The 13,717-nt window shown below is 36.9% G+C and overlaps 1 protein-coding gene across 1 annotated transcript; it reads right to left on the minus strand.

Annotated features, from left to right (window-relative positions):
- Positions 1–8,468: 8,468 nt before the first annotated feature.
- On the minus strand, positions 8,469–13,203 carry LOC132159927 (C2 calcium-dependent domain-containing protein 4C-like). Its single transcript, XM_059569598.1, has 2 exons — positions 12,997–13,203; positions 8,469–11,358 (listed from the first exon to the last, which is right to left on the minus strand). Exon 2 carries the CDS (start codon positions 11,324–11,326, stop codon positions 10,061–10,063), a length of 1,266 nt encoding a protein of 421 aa, XP_059425581.1. The 5' UTR covers positions 11,327–11,358; positions 12,997–13,203; the 3' UTR covers positions 8,469–10,060.
- Between the last annotated feature and the right edge of the window lie 514 nt (positions 13,204–13,717).

Genomic DNA, 13,717 nt, shown 5'->3' on the forward strand with positions numbered 1-13,717 from the left:
GCCAAATCCGTAAATGTATATGTAGATTTGTGAATTGAAAATATTGTATGTAGTCTATATGTAAATATGCAAATTGAAATAGGAAAAATTATGAGGGTCCATGTAAAAAAAAAGTCCACTAATGTGGACTTGTGTTTAAACATATCTACATTTTGATCAGTAAGAAGTGCACCTGACATGCATGGGGCAAAAAAACTAAATTGTGCACACGATTTACTAATTAGTTCCCTCGTTTTATTAATCCGTGCACACAATTTACTAATTAGTTCCCTCATTTTACTAAATCATGCGCAGGATTTAGTCATTTGTTTCCTAATTTTACTAAACCGTGCGCACGATTTATTAATTCGTTCCCTTGTTTTACTAAACCGTGTGCATGATTTACTAATTCGTAAGTTCCCTTGTTTTATTAAACCGTACGCATGATTTACTAATTCGTCCCCTCGTTTTACTAAACCGTGTGCACGATTTACTAATTCGTTCCCTCGTTTTACTAAACCGTGTGCACGATTTACTAATTCGTTCCCTCGTTTTACTAAACCGTGTGCACGATTTACTAATTCGTTCCCTTGTTTTATTAAACCGTACGCACGATTTACTAATTCGTCCCCTCGTTTTACTAAACCGTGCGCACGATTTACTAATTCGTTCCCTCGTTTTACTAAACCGTGTGCACGATTTACTAATTCGTTCCCTCGTTTTACTAAACCGTGTGCACGATTTACTAATTCGTTCCCTTGTTTTACTAAACCGTGCGCATGATTTACTAATTCGTTCCCTCGTTTTACTAAATCATGCGCAGGATTTAGTCATTTGTTTCCTAATTTTACTAAATTGTGTGCACAATTTACTAATTCGTTCCGACATTTTACTAAACCGTGTGCACGATTTACTAATTCGTTCCCTTGTTTTACTAAACCGTGCACACGATTTATTAATTCGTTCCGACATTTTACTAAACCGTGCGCACCATTTACTAATTCGTTCCCTCGTTTTACTAAACCGTGTGCACGATTTACTAATTCGTTCCCTCATTTTACTAAACCGTGTGCACAATTTACTAATTCGTTCCGACATTTTACTAAACCGTGCACACGATTTACTAATTCGTTCCCTTGTTTTACTAAACCGTGCACACGATTTATTAATTCGTTCCGACATTTTACTAAACCGTGCGCACCATTTACTAATTCGTTCCCTTGTTTTACTAAACCGTGCGCACGATTTACTAATTCGTTCCCTCGTTTTACTAAACCGTGTGCACGATTTACTAATTCGTTCCCTCGTTTTACTAAACCGTGTGCACGATTTACTAATTCGTTCCCTTGTTTTATTAAACCGTACGCACGATTTACTAATTCGTCCCCTCGTTTTACTAAACCGTGCGCACGATTTACTAATTCGTTCCCTCGTTTTACTAAACCGTGTGCACGATTTACTAATTCGTTCCCTCGTTTTACTAAACCGTGTGCACGATTTACTAATTCGTTCCCTTGTTTTACTAAACCGTGCGCATGATTTACTAATCCGTTCCCTCGTTTTACTAAATCATGCGCAGGATTTAGTCATTTGTTTCCTAATTTTACTAAATTGTGTGCACAATTTACTAATTCGTTCCGACATTTTACTAAACCGTGCACACGATTTACTAATTCGTTCCCTTGTTTTACTAAACCGTGCACACGATTTATTAATTCGTTCCGACATTTTACTAAACCGTGCGCACCATTTACTAATTCGTTCCCTTGTTTTACTAAACCGTGTGCACGATTTACTAATTCGTTCCCTCGTTTTACTAAACCGTGTGCACGATTTACTAATTCGTTCCCTCGTTTTACTAAACCGTGTGCACGATTTACTAATTTGTTCCCTTGTTTTACTAAACCGTGCGCATGATTTACTAATTCGTTCCCTCGTTTTACTAAATCATGCGCAGGATTTAGTCATTTGTTTCCTAATTTTACTAAATTGTGTGCACAATTTACTAATTCGTTCCGACATTTTACTAAACCGTGCGCACGATTTACTAATTCGTTCCCTTGTTTTACTAAACCGTGCACACGATTTATTAATTCGTTCCGACATTTTACTAAACCGTGCGCACCATTTACTAATTCGTTCCCTTGTTTTACTAAACCGTGCGCACGATTTACTAATTCGTTCCCTCATTTTACTAAATCATGTGCAGGATTTAGTCATTTGTTTCCTAATTTTACTAAACCATTGCGCATGATTTACTAATTCATTCCCTTGTTTTACTAAACCGTGCACACGATTTACTAATTTGTTCCGACATTTTACTAAACCGTGCGCACGATTTACTAATTCGTTCCCTTGTTTTACTAAACCGTGCGCACTATTTACTAATTCGTTCCCTTGTTTTACTAAACCGTGCGCACGATTTACTAATTCGTTCCCTCGTTTTACTAAACTGTGCGCACGATTTACTAATTCGTTCTCTTGTTTTACTAAACCGTGCGCACTATTTACTAATTCGTTCCCTCGTTTTACTAAACTGTGCGCACGATTTACTAATTCGTTCCCTTGTTTTACTAAACCGGGTGCACGATTTACTAATTCGTTCCCTCGTTTTACTAAACTGTGCGCACGATTTACTAATTCGTTCCCTTGTTTTACTAAATCATGCGCAGGATTTAGTCATTTGTTTCCTAATTTTACTAAATTGTGCGCACAATTTACTAATTCGTTCTCTCATTTTAAGTAAACTGTGTGCTTGAAATAACAATTTGTTCCCTCGTTTCAAGTAAATTGTGCACTCGACAGTCTCTGTTTGACTTAAGGTATAGTCATGTTTAACGTTGTTCAAGTGGTATCCAGTTATTTCAAAAGAATTTGCACAATCAAGAATTTTGCATGATGTCAAACGGTCCCAATGCAGACTTCGCAACGCTCTGACCAACAGAAAGCTGGTTGGTTTTAAAGTGGATTCTGCAAAATATTAGAAAAATGTTGACTAAGTTGTCACCACCTCTTTGGGGTTGGGCTCAGTATGAGCAAAACATTTTGAATGTAAAAACTTTATTTCAACAACCCAACATGTTTGGATTCAGAAGCCCAATGTGGAGAAGAGAGACCCAGCATAATCTCCACTGCTGTTAAGATCACATATTCATGTGCTTCCCTTTTTCTGGGAGCAAAAGGTAAGGGCTCTTATTGGCTGGGGGATTGCTATGGCAACAACAGAGTCGGGGAACAAGTGAAGGGGCTGCTGCCTGTCCATTATACATGTGCTGGAATGAAATCAGAGAGAGACGGCCATACAAGACGACGGTCTGACATATCATCCAGGATGAACTGCGACTGGAACAGTTTGTTACATCTTGGAGAAATGTGTAGCTTTTCTTTGATTGTTTACAATGAGTGTGAGTCAAGCATCCAAAATGTCATTGTCTCATAGATAAGTTCATTAAAAGATACTAAAATAGTTTTTAATATATATTACATAAAATATATGTTCAATGAAACATTTATTCAATAAAAAAAATACACAGGTCCCAGGCACTCAAAAAGAATTCAGGTGGAGAAGGTAAACGTTAAGAAGCCTTTATTGTGGTATGGCCAATATCAAAATTAAAATGCCGACATGTTTCGACCGCAATGGTCTTCCTCAGGGCAAGGTGATAATCACAATTGGTGTGCTCACACATAAAAACACTCCAAACCACTCCCATCATCAATAAGCAATTAGTGGACTAATTGAGTTCAATATCAAGATACGGGTAATCAGGTGTATGAGATCAGGACCTAAAAAGTAAAAGACAAAAAAGGGACAATGCAAAAAGAACAAAAATTATAATATTAACATACACATATATACATATGTGTATGCTCAATTTACGAATCCTATCACCACCTCTATTTAAAGGTCTAACATGTTCTAAAACCTCAATTTTTAGTAGAGAATCATTTTTGTTATGTTTATGTAAGAAATGTGTGGCCATATGGTAGTCTGGATTATTGGTACGAATAGCATACTTATGTTCAGCTAATCGATCACGCAAACGTCTCTTGGTTCTGCCTACATAAAATACATTCTTACATGGGCAAGATAAACGATATATAATGAAGGTTGTGTTGCAGTTAATAAAATCTCTGATTTTGTATACTTTATTGGATTTAAAATCCACAAAGTTTTTAGATGGGATAATGTTACTGCAATGAGGACAATTCATACATCGATATAAACCAATGGGTCTCTTGAGCCAATTTTCTTTTTTCTCAGGAGGAAGATAACTATGAACCAATTTATCACGAAGTGTCGGAGCTCTACGATACGACACCAAGGGAGGTTGCAGAAAAATCTGTTGAAGTACAGTATCAGACTTGATAATGGCCCAGTTATCTAAAATAATACGTTTGATATGTCTAGCCTCCATACTATATTGTGTGAAAAAAAAAGGGCGAGATTGAGTGTCTGTTTTGTGTACCTTCTTAATAAGGGTGTCGGCACGTTTTAATGATTGGGCTCTAGAACGTGCACGAGCAACAGTGTCTGATTTATAAGCTCTTTTTATGAACCGTTCTGACATATTGTCCGCCTGTCTCTCAAAATCAACATTATCATCACAAATACGGCGTAAACGTTGGAATTGGCCAAATGGTATGTTCTCAATAAGATGTGGAGGATGAAACGAATCAGCTCTAAGAATAGTATTTTTAGAGGTCTTTTTTCTAAAGATCGTGGTGTGTAACATACCATCCACATCAATAGAGATGGTCAAATCTAAAAAGTCAATTTTGTGTTTAGAATATTCAATAGATAATTTGATATTACTATTAATAGAGTTAAGGTATTGGTGAAACTTCAATACCTGAGTCTCAGTTCCATTGAAAATGAAGAGTAAATCATCTATATAACGACCATACCAGGTAATGCAATGATGAAAAGGATTAATCGGATTGAGTACATGTAATTTCTCCCATAATCCCAAATAAAGACAAGCATCATTTGGTGAAAAACAGCAACCCATGGGTACTCCAATTTTTTGTCTGTACAATTTATCAGTAAATGTAAATACATTGTTGTGAATAATAAATTCAGTAAGTTGTACAATAAAATGAGATGGAGGTTTTGTATCAGTTCTCTCAGATATGAAGTGTCTTAGCATGCACCTGAATTCTTTTTGAATGCCTGGGACCTGTTTATTTTTCATTCTATATTGCTTCCCCATTCCCAGAGCACCTACTACAAGTTCTTATCTCACCGGAGCGCCGGGTTGAATCGTTTTCTATTTGAAACATTTATTCAATTTCATAATAATATATACATTTTAAATATTTATTATAATTTTTTTAATTTTACGTTAATTTTTACGACATTTTCAGTGTCTAGGTTGTTAAAAGAGATCAATGTTTATCATTAATACTCTTGCAGACGGATCACTCACATAGACAACTGTGATATTTTCACTTTTCTCTCAACAGTTTTGACCTTTTAAGATGACCTGTACTGTCTTAGATTGTCTTCTCCTGTCTTTCCATCCAGCGTAAGCAATGAAGCTCACTCCAGCGATCACAGGCCTCCTCTCAGTTCAGCTTTATTGCACCTACAGGCAACAACCGGCCAATCCAAATCAGAGTGACATGCGCTCCCATGGAAACCCCAGGAACATCTGCCCCTGATGATAACAGAGGGGAAAAAAACATATGGCAGAGGTTTGATGATCTGATATAAAATTCCAGATTTCTTGTGGACACTTAACCAAAAACAAGTAAACAGAATAAAGACGAATTCAGAAAAGCACTGATTTCCATTCCCTTTCTATCAGTCTGTTATGAACAACGTGAAAAACTAATTCCAGCAGATGTCAAAGAGTTCATGCCGCAACATATATTACCCCAGCTTCCAAAATAATACACAAAAAAATCAATTTCTGAACTGTGTGAGAGGGCATTTTCAAAGAACATCATGTCAGAGGTGGAGAAAGGCTGTGGCGAGTGTAATTCGACACAAAGGCGACTTTAATGTCACGAACAAGTCTTGAACAAATCACCGTGCTGATAGGGACTGAAGGGCTTTTAATCACAGCAAATTGTGAGGAAGTAGTTGTTGTTTGGCCCTGAATAATGTGCCATTTCTTGTGATAAATGAAACATTGTCTTCGGAGACGTTTTATCAAGATGTAGACACAAATAAAGTATCAGTTAGATAAAAAAAAAACACACATTATTCCAAAAAATGCATTTTTGCTACTCTTATCTATCGGATATATTAAAAATAGAAAAATAGACACTTTACTATGCATGGGGTTTATTGAGCGTTAGGACTAATTGTAGCTACATTATTCGGGTACATAGCTAATTAAACATTAAATTCTGATTTGAGTTGAAATGGTTTTATAGCCTTATCTGTGAAGTATTTTAAAGCGTATTCCACAAAAAGTCCACTACAACGTACAAAATCAACTAGAAAAACATTGCAACAATATTAGTAATATTCATTCTATATACTAGCCCTTATGAAAATTTACCATATGGTTTTACTACAAATAATAATAATATTAAAAAAAGAACCTGGTTAAGCTCTTTCCGCGGTTGAAACAAAATACCTTCTGATGTTCATTCATGTTCATCTTACACTTTAAAGGGTTAGTTCACCCGAGAATGAAAGTTCGTCCATCTTCTACTCACCCTGGAAGCATCCTATGTGTATGTGACTTTCCTCTTTCAGAATAATCTAATCGAAGTTATAATAAAATTGTCCTTGCTCTTCCAAGCCTTTCAATGGGGGTAAGGGGGTATTTGTTGTCAACAGTTTAGAAGACGTGAAATAAAGTGCGTGCATCTGTAATAAAACATACCTCACACGGCTTTGGGGAGTGAATAAAGGCCCCCTGTAGCGAATCCATGTGTTTTTGTAAGATAAATATCCAGATTTCAAATGTAATTATTATAACTTCGATTAGATTATTCTGAAAGAAGGAAGTCATATACACCTAGGATGCTTCGAGGGAGAGTAGAAGATAGATGAACTTTCATTCTTGGGTGAACTAACCCTTTAAGTAAATATGAAAAGATGATAGGTTCACGTGGGCCTCTTTAACTGAGGCAATACAGTGATCTGCCACGAGTCATGAGTCACAACACATTAAAAAGCAAAAAAATAAAAAACTGTATTTTTTGTTTGAATTTCTTGAAAAAAAAAAAATTTGAAAGCTGACACCTCGTCTCAAACCAGAACCTGCTCTGTCTTGTCTGTGAGCATGTTGTCAGATTCCTCTTTGCTCTGTAATGTATTTTTTACTGCATGAGAACATGATGTGTAGTGTGTGAGCACAGGGACGTGCAGAGTGTTCCTCAGGGCAATGTGAAAAAAAACTATTATTGATCAAAAGTTTGGAAACATTACTATTTTATATTTTTGCAAGTCCCTTATGGTTATCAAGCCTGCATTTATTCAATCAAAGTTTTAATATACTTTTCAAAACATATTTTATGCCATGCTGATTTATTATCTATTTTTCCAGGATTCTTTGATGGATAAAAAGTTTAAAAAGAACAGCATTATTTAAAATCTAACTTTTGTAACAATATACACTATGGTTTAAAAGCATGAAGTCAGTTTTTTTTATTTTTTTTTGGAAATATATATATTTTTATTTAGGAAGGATTTGTTAAATTGATAGAAACAGTGATAGTATTGATATTGTTAGAAAACATCTCTATTTTGAATAAGTGCTGTTCTTTTTACCTTTTTATTTATCTATGAACCCCAAAAAATATGTATTATTGTTCCAAAAATAAATAAGTAGAAATTTAAATAAAAACAATGGCAAATGACTTCTGAGGGTGTTGTTGAAAATCATTACAGCATAACAATTAAAACTGAATTAAATTAATTTTGTCTGGTGTCACCAGATGATTCTCGTCGCATAAAATGTTATTTTGTACAACCTTTTGATCATAAACTTTATTTACATTTTAGAATAAGCCAATTTGCATGTCTCCATTTAACACAACGTTTAATTGGATTCTATTTCATATGGAATATTTCTGTTTTGTCTCCTAAAATGTTAATAAAAAATAAGGAAAGTATCAACTATGAGAAAATGCACAATTATATGGGGTGTGGTACAATTATATATATTTTTATTAGTTAAGACCATTAAGCATTTTTCACTGACATTCATATTTAAAACATTTTGAGTTAACACAGTGACACAAAACATTTTAAAGAGAAATATCACTTTTTTTTTTAATTTCTATATTAATATATCAGTTATCTTGATTATTAACATCTGGATTTGAGTTTAACAATAAATTGATGAAAAGTTATGAAAATCCTATTTTCCTTCATTATAATAAATTCATTATTCACACATGAAACACTACATCAGATCATGCGTGGTGAATAATAATGAGTCATCAATGCCACTTTCACCCTCACTAGTGAACGTAAAAATGCACCACAGTGGAGTTAAAATGAAGTAGGCTATAAAACACAAAAATGGCCACAAATGTGTTTTTATTATTTTACACCAGTTGAACATCCATGCAGAGTTGCAGAAAATTACACTCCATCAAACAGCTCACACTTCCAAAAAAGGATATTATAGGTTGATTACCACAGTGAAAATATTATCCATGCACACAAGTTACAAACACCATAGCTGACGGGATCCACTATGAACAAATGACGGTAAACGCCAGGTGAACTTCTACATCAAGTACATAGGATTGGCACTTTTTTCTTTTCGCAAAATACACCTGTTAAAACAGGAAGACTCCAGCATTCGAGTGGTTTAGGAAATTAAAGACTTAATGAAACACTTGAATATAAATGAAAAGCTTCATATGCTTTTTGCACTCAAATAATTACTGCACAATCCACAGATCATAAATATAAAAATGTTCTTGTCCATTCCCTGCATCGCCTTTGAAACCAACAAGCTATTAGTTAGTTTCAATGGGGCCATTTTTGATGCTTTTTTTTAGCATTTTAATGAGCACTTGCTGCCTCATTACCTCAAAAATGCCATTTCTGCTCTTTATCTATAAAGCGGAGCCAGAAAAGAAATAAACGTCTACTAAATTTATTTAATTTAATATGTATCAAAGGAGGCTAGATACTCTTTCCAATAATTTAATAGCTATTTAGTCTTGTGTTATCAGAAAATTACCAATATCTCAAGCCAGAAAGGAATGATCCATGCATCCATCCATTCATGATCATGTCTGTGTCCAATTTTAACCACTTTTCTATTCATATGGTTTCTGTCGGTTGAAAAAGCTAACCATTTGCATAATGACACATGCAGCATATACCCTTCAGTTTCCTTTCCATATGATTTTACTGAATTTTACCGAATCATTTTTGGCTATAGGATTGGAATATAGATCTGGGAAGGTGAGTAGATAGTTTACTTGGTACTTTCCTCTGGATAAGTAGTGTGCATGGAAAGACTTTCAAAGAAAGTATTTCATATGGACCCTGTTTCATAAAAGGCTTTTGACAAAGAGTCCAAGCCAGATGATGTCCAGCAAATAGATACTGATAACGAGGCTCTGTCCAAAAATGTTCCAATCTGAGCAAAACTAAACATACAAAAATTGCTCTTTAGTAAGGCTTCCGGGTTTCACCAAATGACATTCTGCACATTTGCAAGAATACGTCATCGCATTTACAAGTTTACGCCAAAGTCTGACGCCGACACATGCAGTGTGACGCAACATTGTTCAGTCTGGTTATTTGTCCTCCAATTAGCCAGCAGATTCATCAAGGATCAAAGCTAACATTAGCACAGAGGGCCATTGTGAAGGTTCAAAGGACTGCGATCAAAAAGGTAAACGCGTAGGCTAAATGCGTAGACCAACCAAAATACGGAAGGCAACATACAAAAAGAGTTTGCCATAGACTTTTCTATATTTACAGGCAACAGATTTAAAGCTATGCTAATGCCTTGATCTGAAGCAGGTGGTGGTTGTTGCTTCTGAATCTGTAAATACTAAATTAACCACCGCTACATGAAAGACAACAAAGCAAATATATAGCACAGAAGAACTTATTCCACCTTTGGAGACACTGTCCCATTCTGTAGGCCTAAAATCCAGACAAGAGCTTGCACAAAGGGACCTCCCGTTCACCTAACAGCATGTCTCTTTTCAGGCTGGTGCCTTTATTCACAACCTTGATCTTCAAAGCTAGGTTCTTAACCTGAGCTGAAGTCACCGAATCAAAAAAGAAGTCCTCGTTGAAGACGGGATTGCGGCTGTTCTTGATTATAGTGCTCCTCTGCTTCTGCAACTTGCCCGGATTGAGGTAGAGCGAGACACAACAGTTGATGCTCTTAATATCAAACACGGGATCATACAGGTCCTCGGCCGCCATAATGCGGATTCGCAGACGGGCCGTACCTGCGTCATAGTCTGCGCAAAGTCGGATGGTGCCTCCTTTGTGCATGTTGATAGTGTGCTCCTTGTATTGACGGTCCGCGCCATGGAGATGGTCCAGAGCCCCACCAGCTTGCAAGGAGGAACAGTGGCTCCTTCTAGGAACGTTAGGGCTGGGCTCCGCCGAGCTGCACTCATCCGTGGATAAGGAACTATGCCTGGCGAATGTCCGCTTGCTTTTGGCAACCCTGGCCTGTGTCTCATGGGTGAAGATCTTCAGTAAAGAGGCGGAACGAGAGAGCAGTGGTGAACTGAAGGGGGACGACTCTGCCGAAGAGCAAGTGTCGCTCTCGCCACCGCTGAAGTATCGGTAGGGGTTTATGTGAGAGGTGCTGAAATCTGGAGGGTTGAGGTGGTTTCCCTCGTTGCTGCTCTTGCCTTGGGACTTGCGTTGGGTATTGGGGGAGGTAACTGGACTGGTGTGGTCGCAGTGGAACAGGGACTCTTTTCGACGGGTGTGAGGACTCTCCATCAACGTGGCAAATCCGTAAGAAGTCTGAGTCTTTGGAATGTAAGGAAGGGACATGGCAGTCTGGGATTGAGGGTCAGCGTTGGTGTCGCCCGCTACGACGTCGTCCGCACTCTCGATCTGAATGATGTGCCGGTTAGCCGCCCTAAGCAGGTTCTTGGTGTCTCCTGCCAACTTGCTGACCAGTCGTGGGCTACGAGGGCAGCTGATCTTCTTGTTGCTGATGGTTTGCTCTGAGGTCGAGGGTCTCAGGCTATCTTTGGACTTGACGTCAGAAGCTTCAGTCTCTGGTGGGCAGCTTACCAGCTTTGGGGGGATGAAGAAATCTGGAATCTTATCGGGTGTGAGGACGTTGCTATAGACAGGTGCCTTCCCCTTGTCACCCACCTCTCCTTGTCGGAGCACATTTGTTTCGACGGAGTCCCGGATCTTTTCCAGAACCCACATGATCCTTCTGGGCTGAACCTGCTGGGTGATGCCTGTAATCACAAGCAACAGAACGTTCACCAATGAGCACCAAGCGATTAATAACTTTCAATTGACCATTGCAACAACAATGTACCATTGTCACACATATGTAAAGTTGTAGGATGAATTGTGCAGTAACCTTGAGGGGTGGACTTTGAGGATTGCAAATAAATCTTAAGTAATCCGAATTGTATTTAAACATTTTACTAACAATACACTAACCTTTTGATGCTATATAAGTGGCAAGCAAATGAATAATCAAATGTTTTGTCAAAAAGTTGTCAGTTTTCTTTCGGTTTTATAATGATTCTAATGAAAAGTGCTTCAGCAACGCACTGTTGCTATGGTTATCTCTTCAGGCAAATACAAACATTCCGTTTCTGAACATCTATTTTCCGCTAGGTGAAAACAGATTAAGACCTAAACCCTTTTTTTTTTGAGGTAGGAGGAGGTTTAAGTCTTAACACTAAGGACAAATCCCCTTGATTTGCATGTGTGCAAATCATTCTAGACTTGAATAAAACTACATACTAGCACATGAAGTTCATGTACAGTTTACAGACTTGGTATGAGATGGCATTTCTTTTAGAATGTTAGAAATCAGTAAGTCTATATTTTATATATATATATATATATATATATATATATATATATATATAAAATTGTTTATGGATTAGGAAACTTTGGACTAAATTGCATTTAAAGCTTATTATGCAAAAATAATGCAACACAAATATAAAAAGTGTACATCAACAAATTATATGATATTTAAAACACTTTATGACTGCAGAGAAAGACAAATGCTTTCTCGTTCTGGTCCTAGATTACCCAATCATTGGACATTTTGTCCTTATGTAACACACCTGATTAATATCATCAGCTTATTAATATATGCTCTGAAAAGATCTTCACTGGGTACTTCAGATAAGGGAGACATCCAAAATATGCAGTCTGGGGTACTCCGGACCGGAACTGAAAACAACTAAATTAGTCTCGCCAAAAATGTTTGATTAAGAAACTGTTCAGATTAACACATAAATGACTAAATTATTATTATTAATTATTATTATTTATTGCATATCCAAACTGAGACTAAATTCACAGGAATGGCAACAGCTTGCATAGAACTTCTCTGACAACTGACACTAATTAAAATTAAACCTGCCATTTCTTAACAGAATTCATTTGAATTTACACTGTTGTCAGTGGTGTTTGCATATAATAAAAAGACACAATCTGAATCAGAATATTTTTTTTACATTTAATATGTAACATCCACATCAGCCTTTCATTTACAAAAAAGAGAAAGAAAAAAGGGTAACCATATAAAGTTGTAACAGTTTCAAATGTGCTTGTAATGAGCCCACACACACACACAAAACGAACAGAGAATGCATGTTAAATGTGTATTTGAACTTGTTGTCTTTGTCTTGTTTTCCAGTAAACCTAATGTAGTTACAAACATCTTAGTTTCAATGTGAAACCTTTTCCTAAATTCTGCTGTCTTCTTTAAAATATAAAATAATCAGTCATTTCTCATTAATATTCACCGTCTACTATAGCTTACAAAATCTCAACAAATCTCCATCCCAATGAAGTTTAAGGAAAGTAAACTTTTAAACCTGTCACATTGAGAGTCATTTACTCACTAGATTCGCAAATGATTTTCCTCTTCTCAGTGAATCCTCCTCACGCAGGCACTTCAGTGTTCATTAGGGTGAGCTGTGCTTCTTGTCCCCAGGCTGCGGTAAGAGAGGTTCAGATCTGCAGGTCGCCTGTTGCGCTTATATAGTCCTCCTGCAGACGCGCGCGCCTGAACGAGCCAATCAGAGGAAACGATGCTCGAGATGTATCGACTCCTGGAAACCGAGTACTTTAAACAATCAACACCGAGTACTGGCTTTAAAACACACACACACACACACACACACACACACACGTCGTTTCAGATTTTGTAAACGAAGATATGTCTGTTGTAATACCTAAAAATAAAGTCAAGTCACGGTTTACGAAAGCTAGAAACGGAGAACCGTCTCTTTATTCAGAATCTTCTCCGTTAAAAACACCGGAACGGAACGATTTTATATGAGTGTCTGTTCCCTTTAATGCGCACAAGTTTCCAAAGTGTTTAAAGTTTATATTCGGTGGCTCTTCAGTGACACAGCTAATAAATTTTTTTGTCTCTACAACTACAATTGTGTTCCTGGTCAAGTTTGTTTCTTTATGGTGGTGAATCAAAAACATATACAGCGCGACAGGTCCGAACGAATGACTCCTTTGACTCGGTTAGTTTTAGTGAATCAAAAACATAAGCTGGAGCTTTTGAAGAATTATCTGGCTCTACTCAGTGTTTCTGGTTGCTCCTATGAT

The sequence above is a fragment of the Carassius carassius genome, chromosome 16 (genome assembly GCF_963082965.1).
Source record: "Carassius carassius chromosome 16, fCarCar2.1, whole genome shotgun sequence".
NCBI classification, from domain to species: domain Eukaryota; kingdom Metazoa; phylum Chordata; class Actinopteri; order Cypriniformes; family Cyprinidae; genus Carassius; species Carassius carassius.

Excerpts from the sequence above, each read along its gene's own strand:
- LOC132159927 (XM_059569598.1), bottom strand. The coding sequence starts at position 11,326 with ATGTGGGTTCTGGAAAAGATCCGGGACTCCGTCGAAACAAATGTGCTC.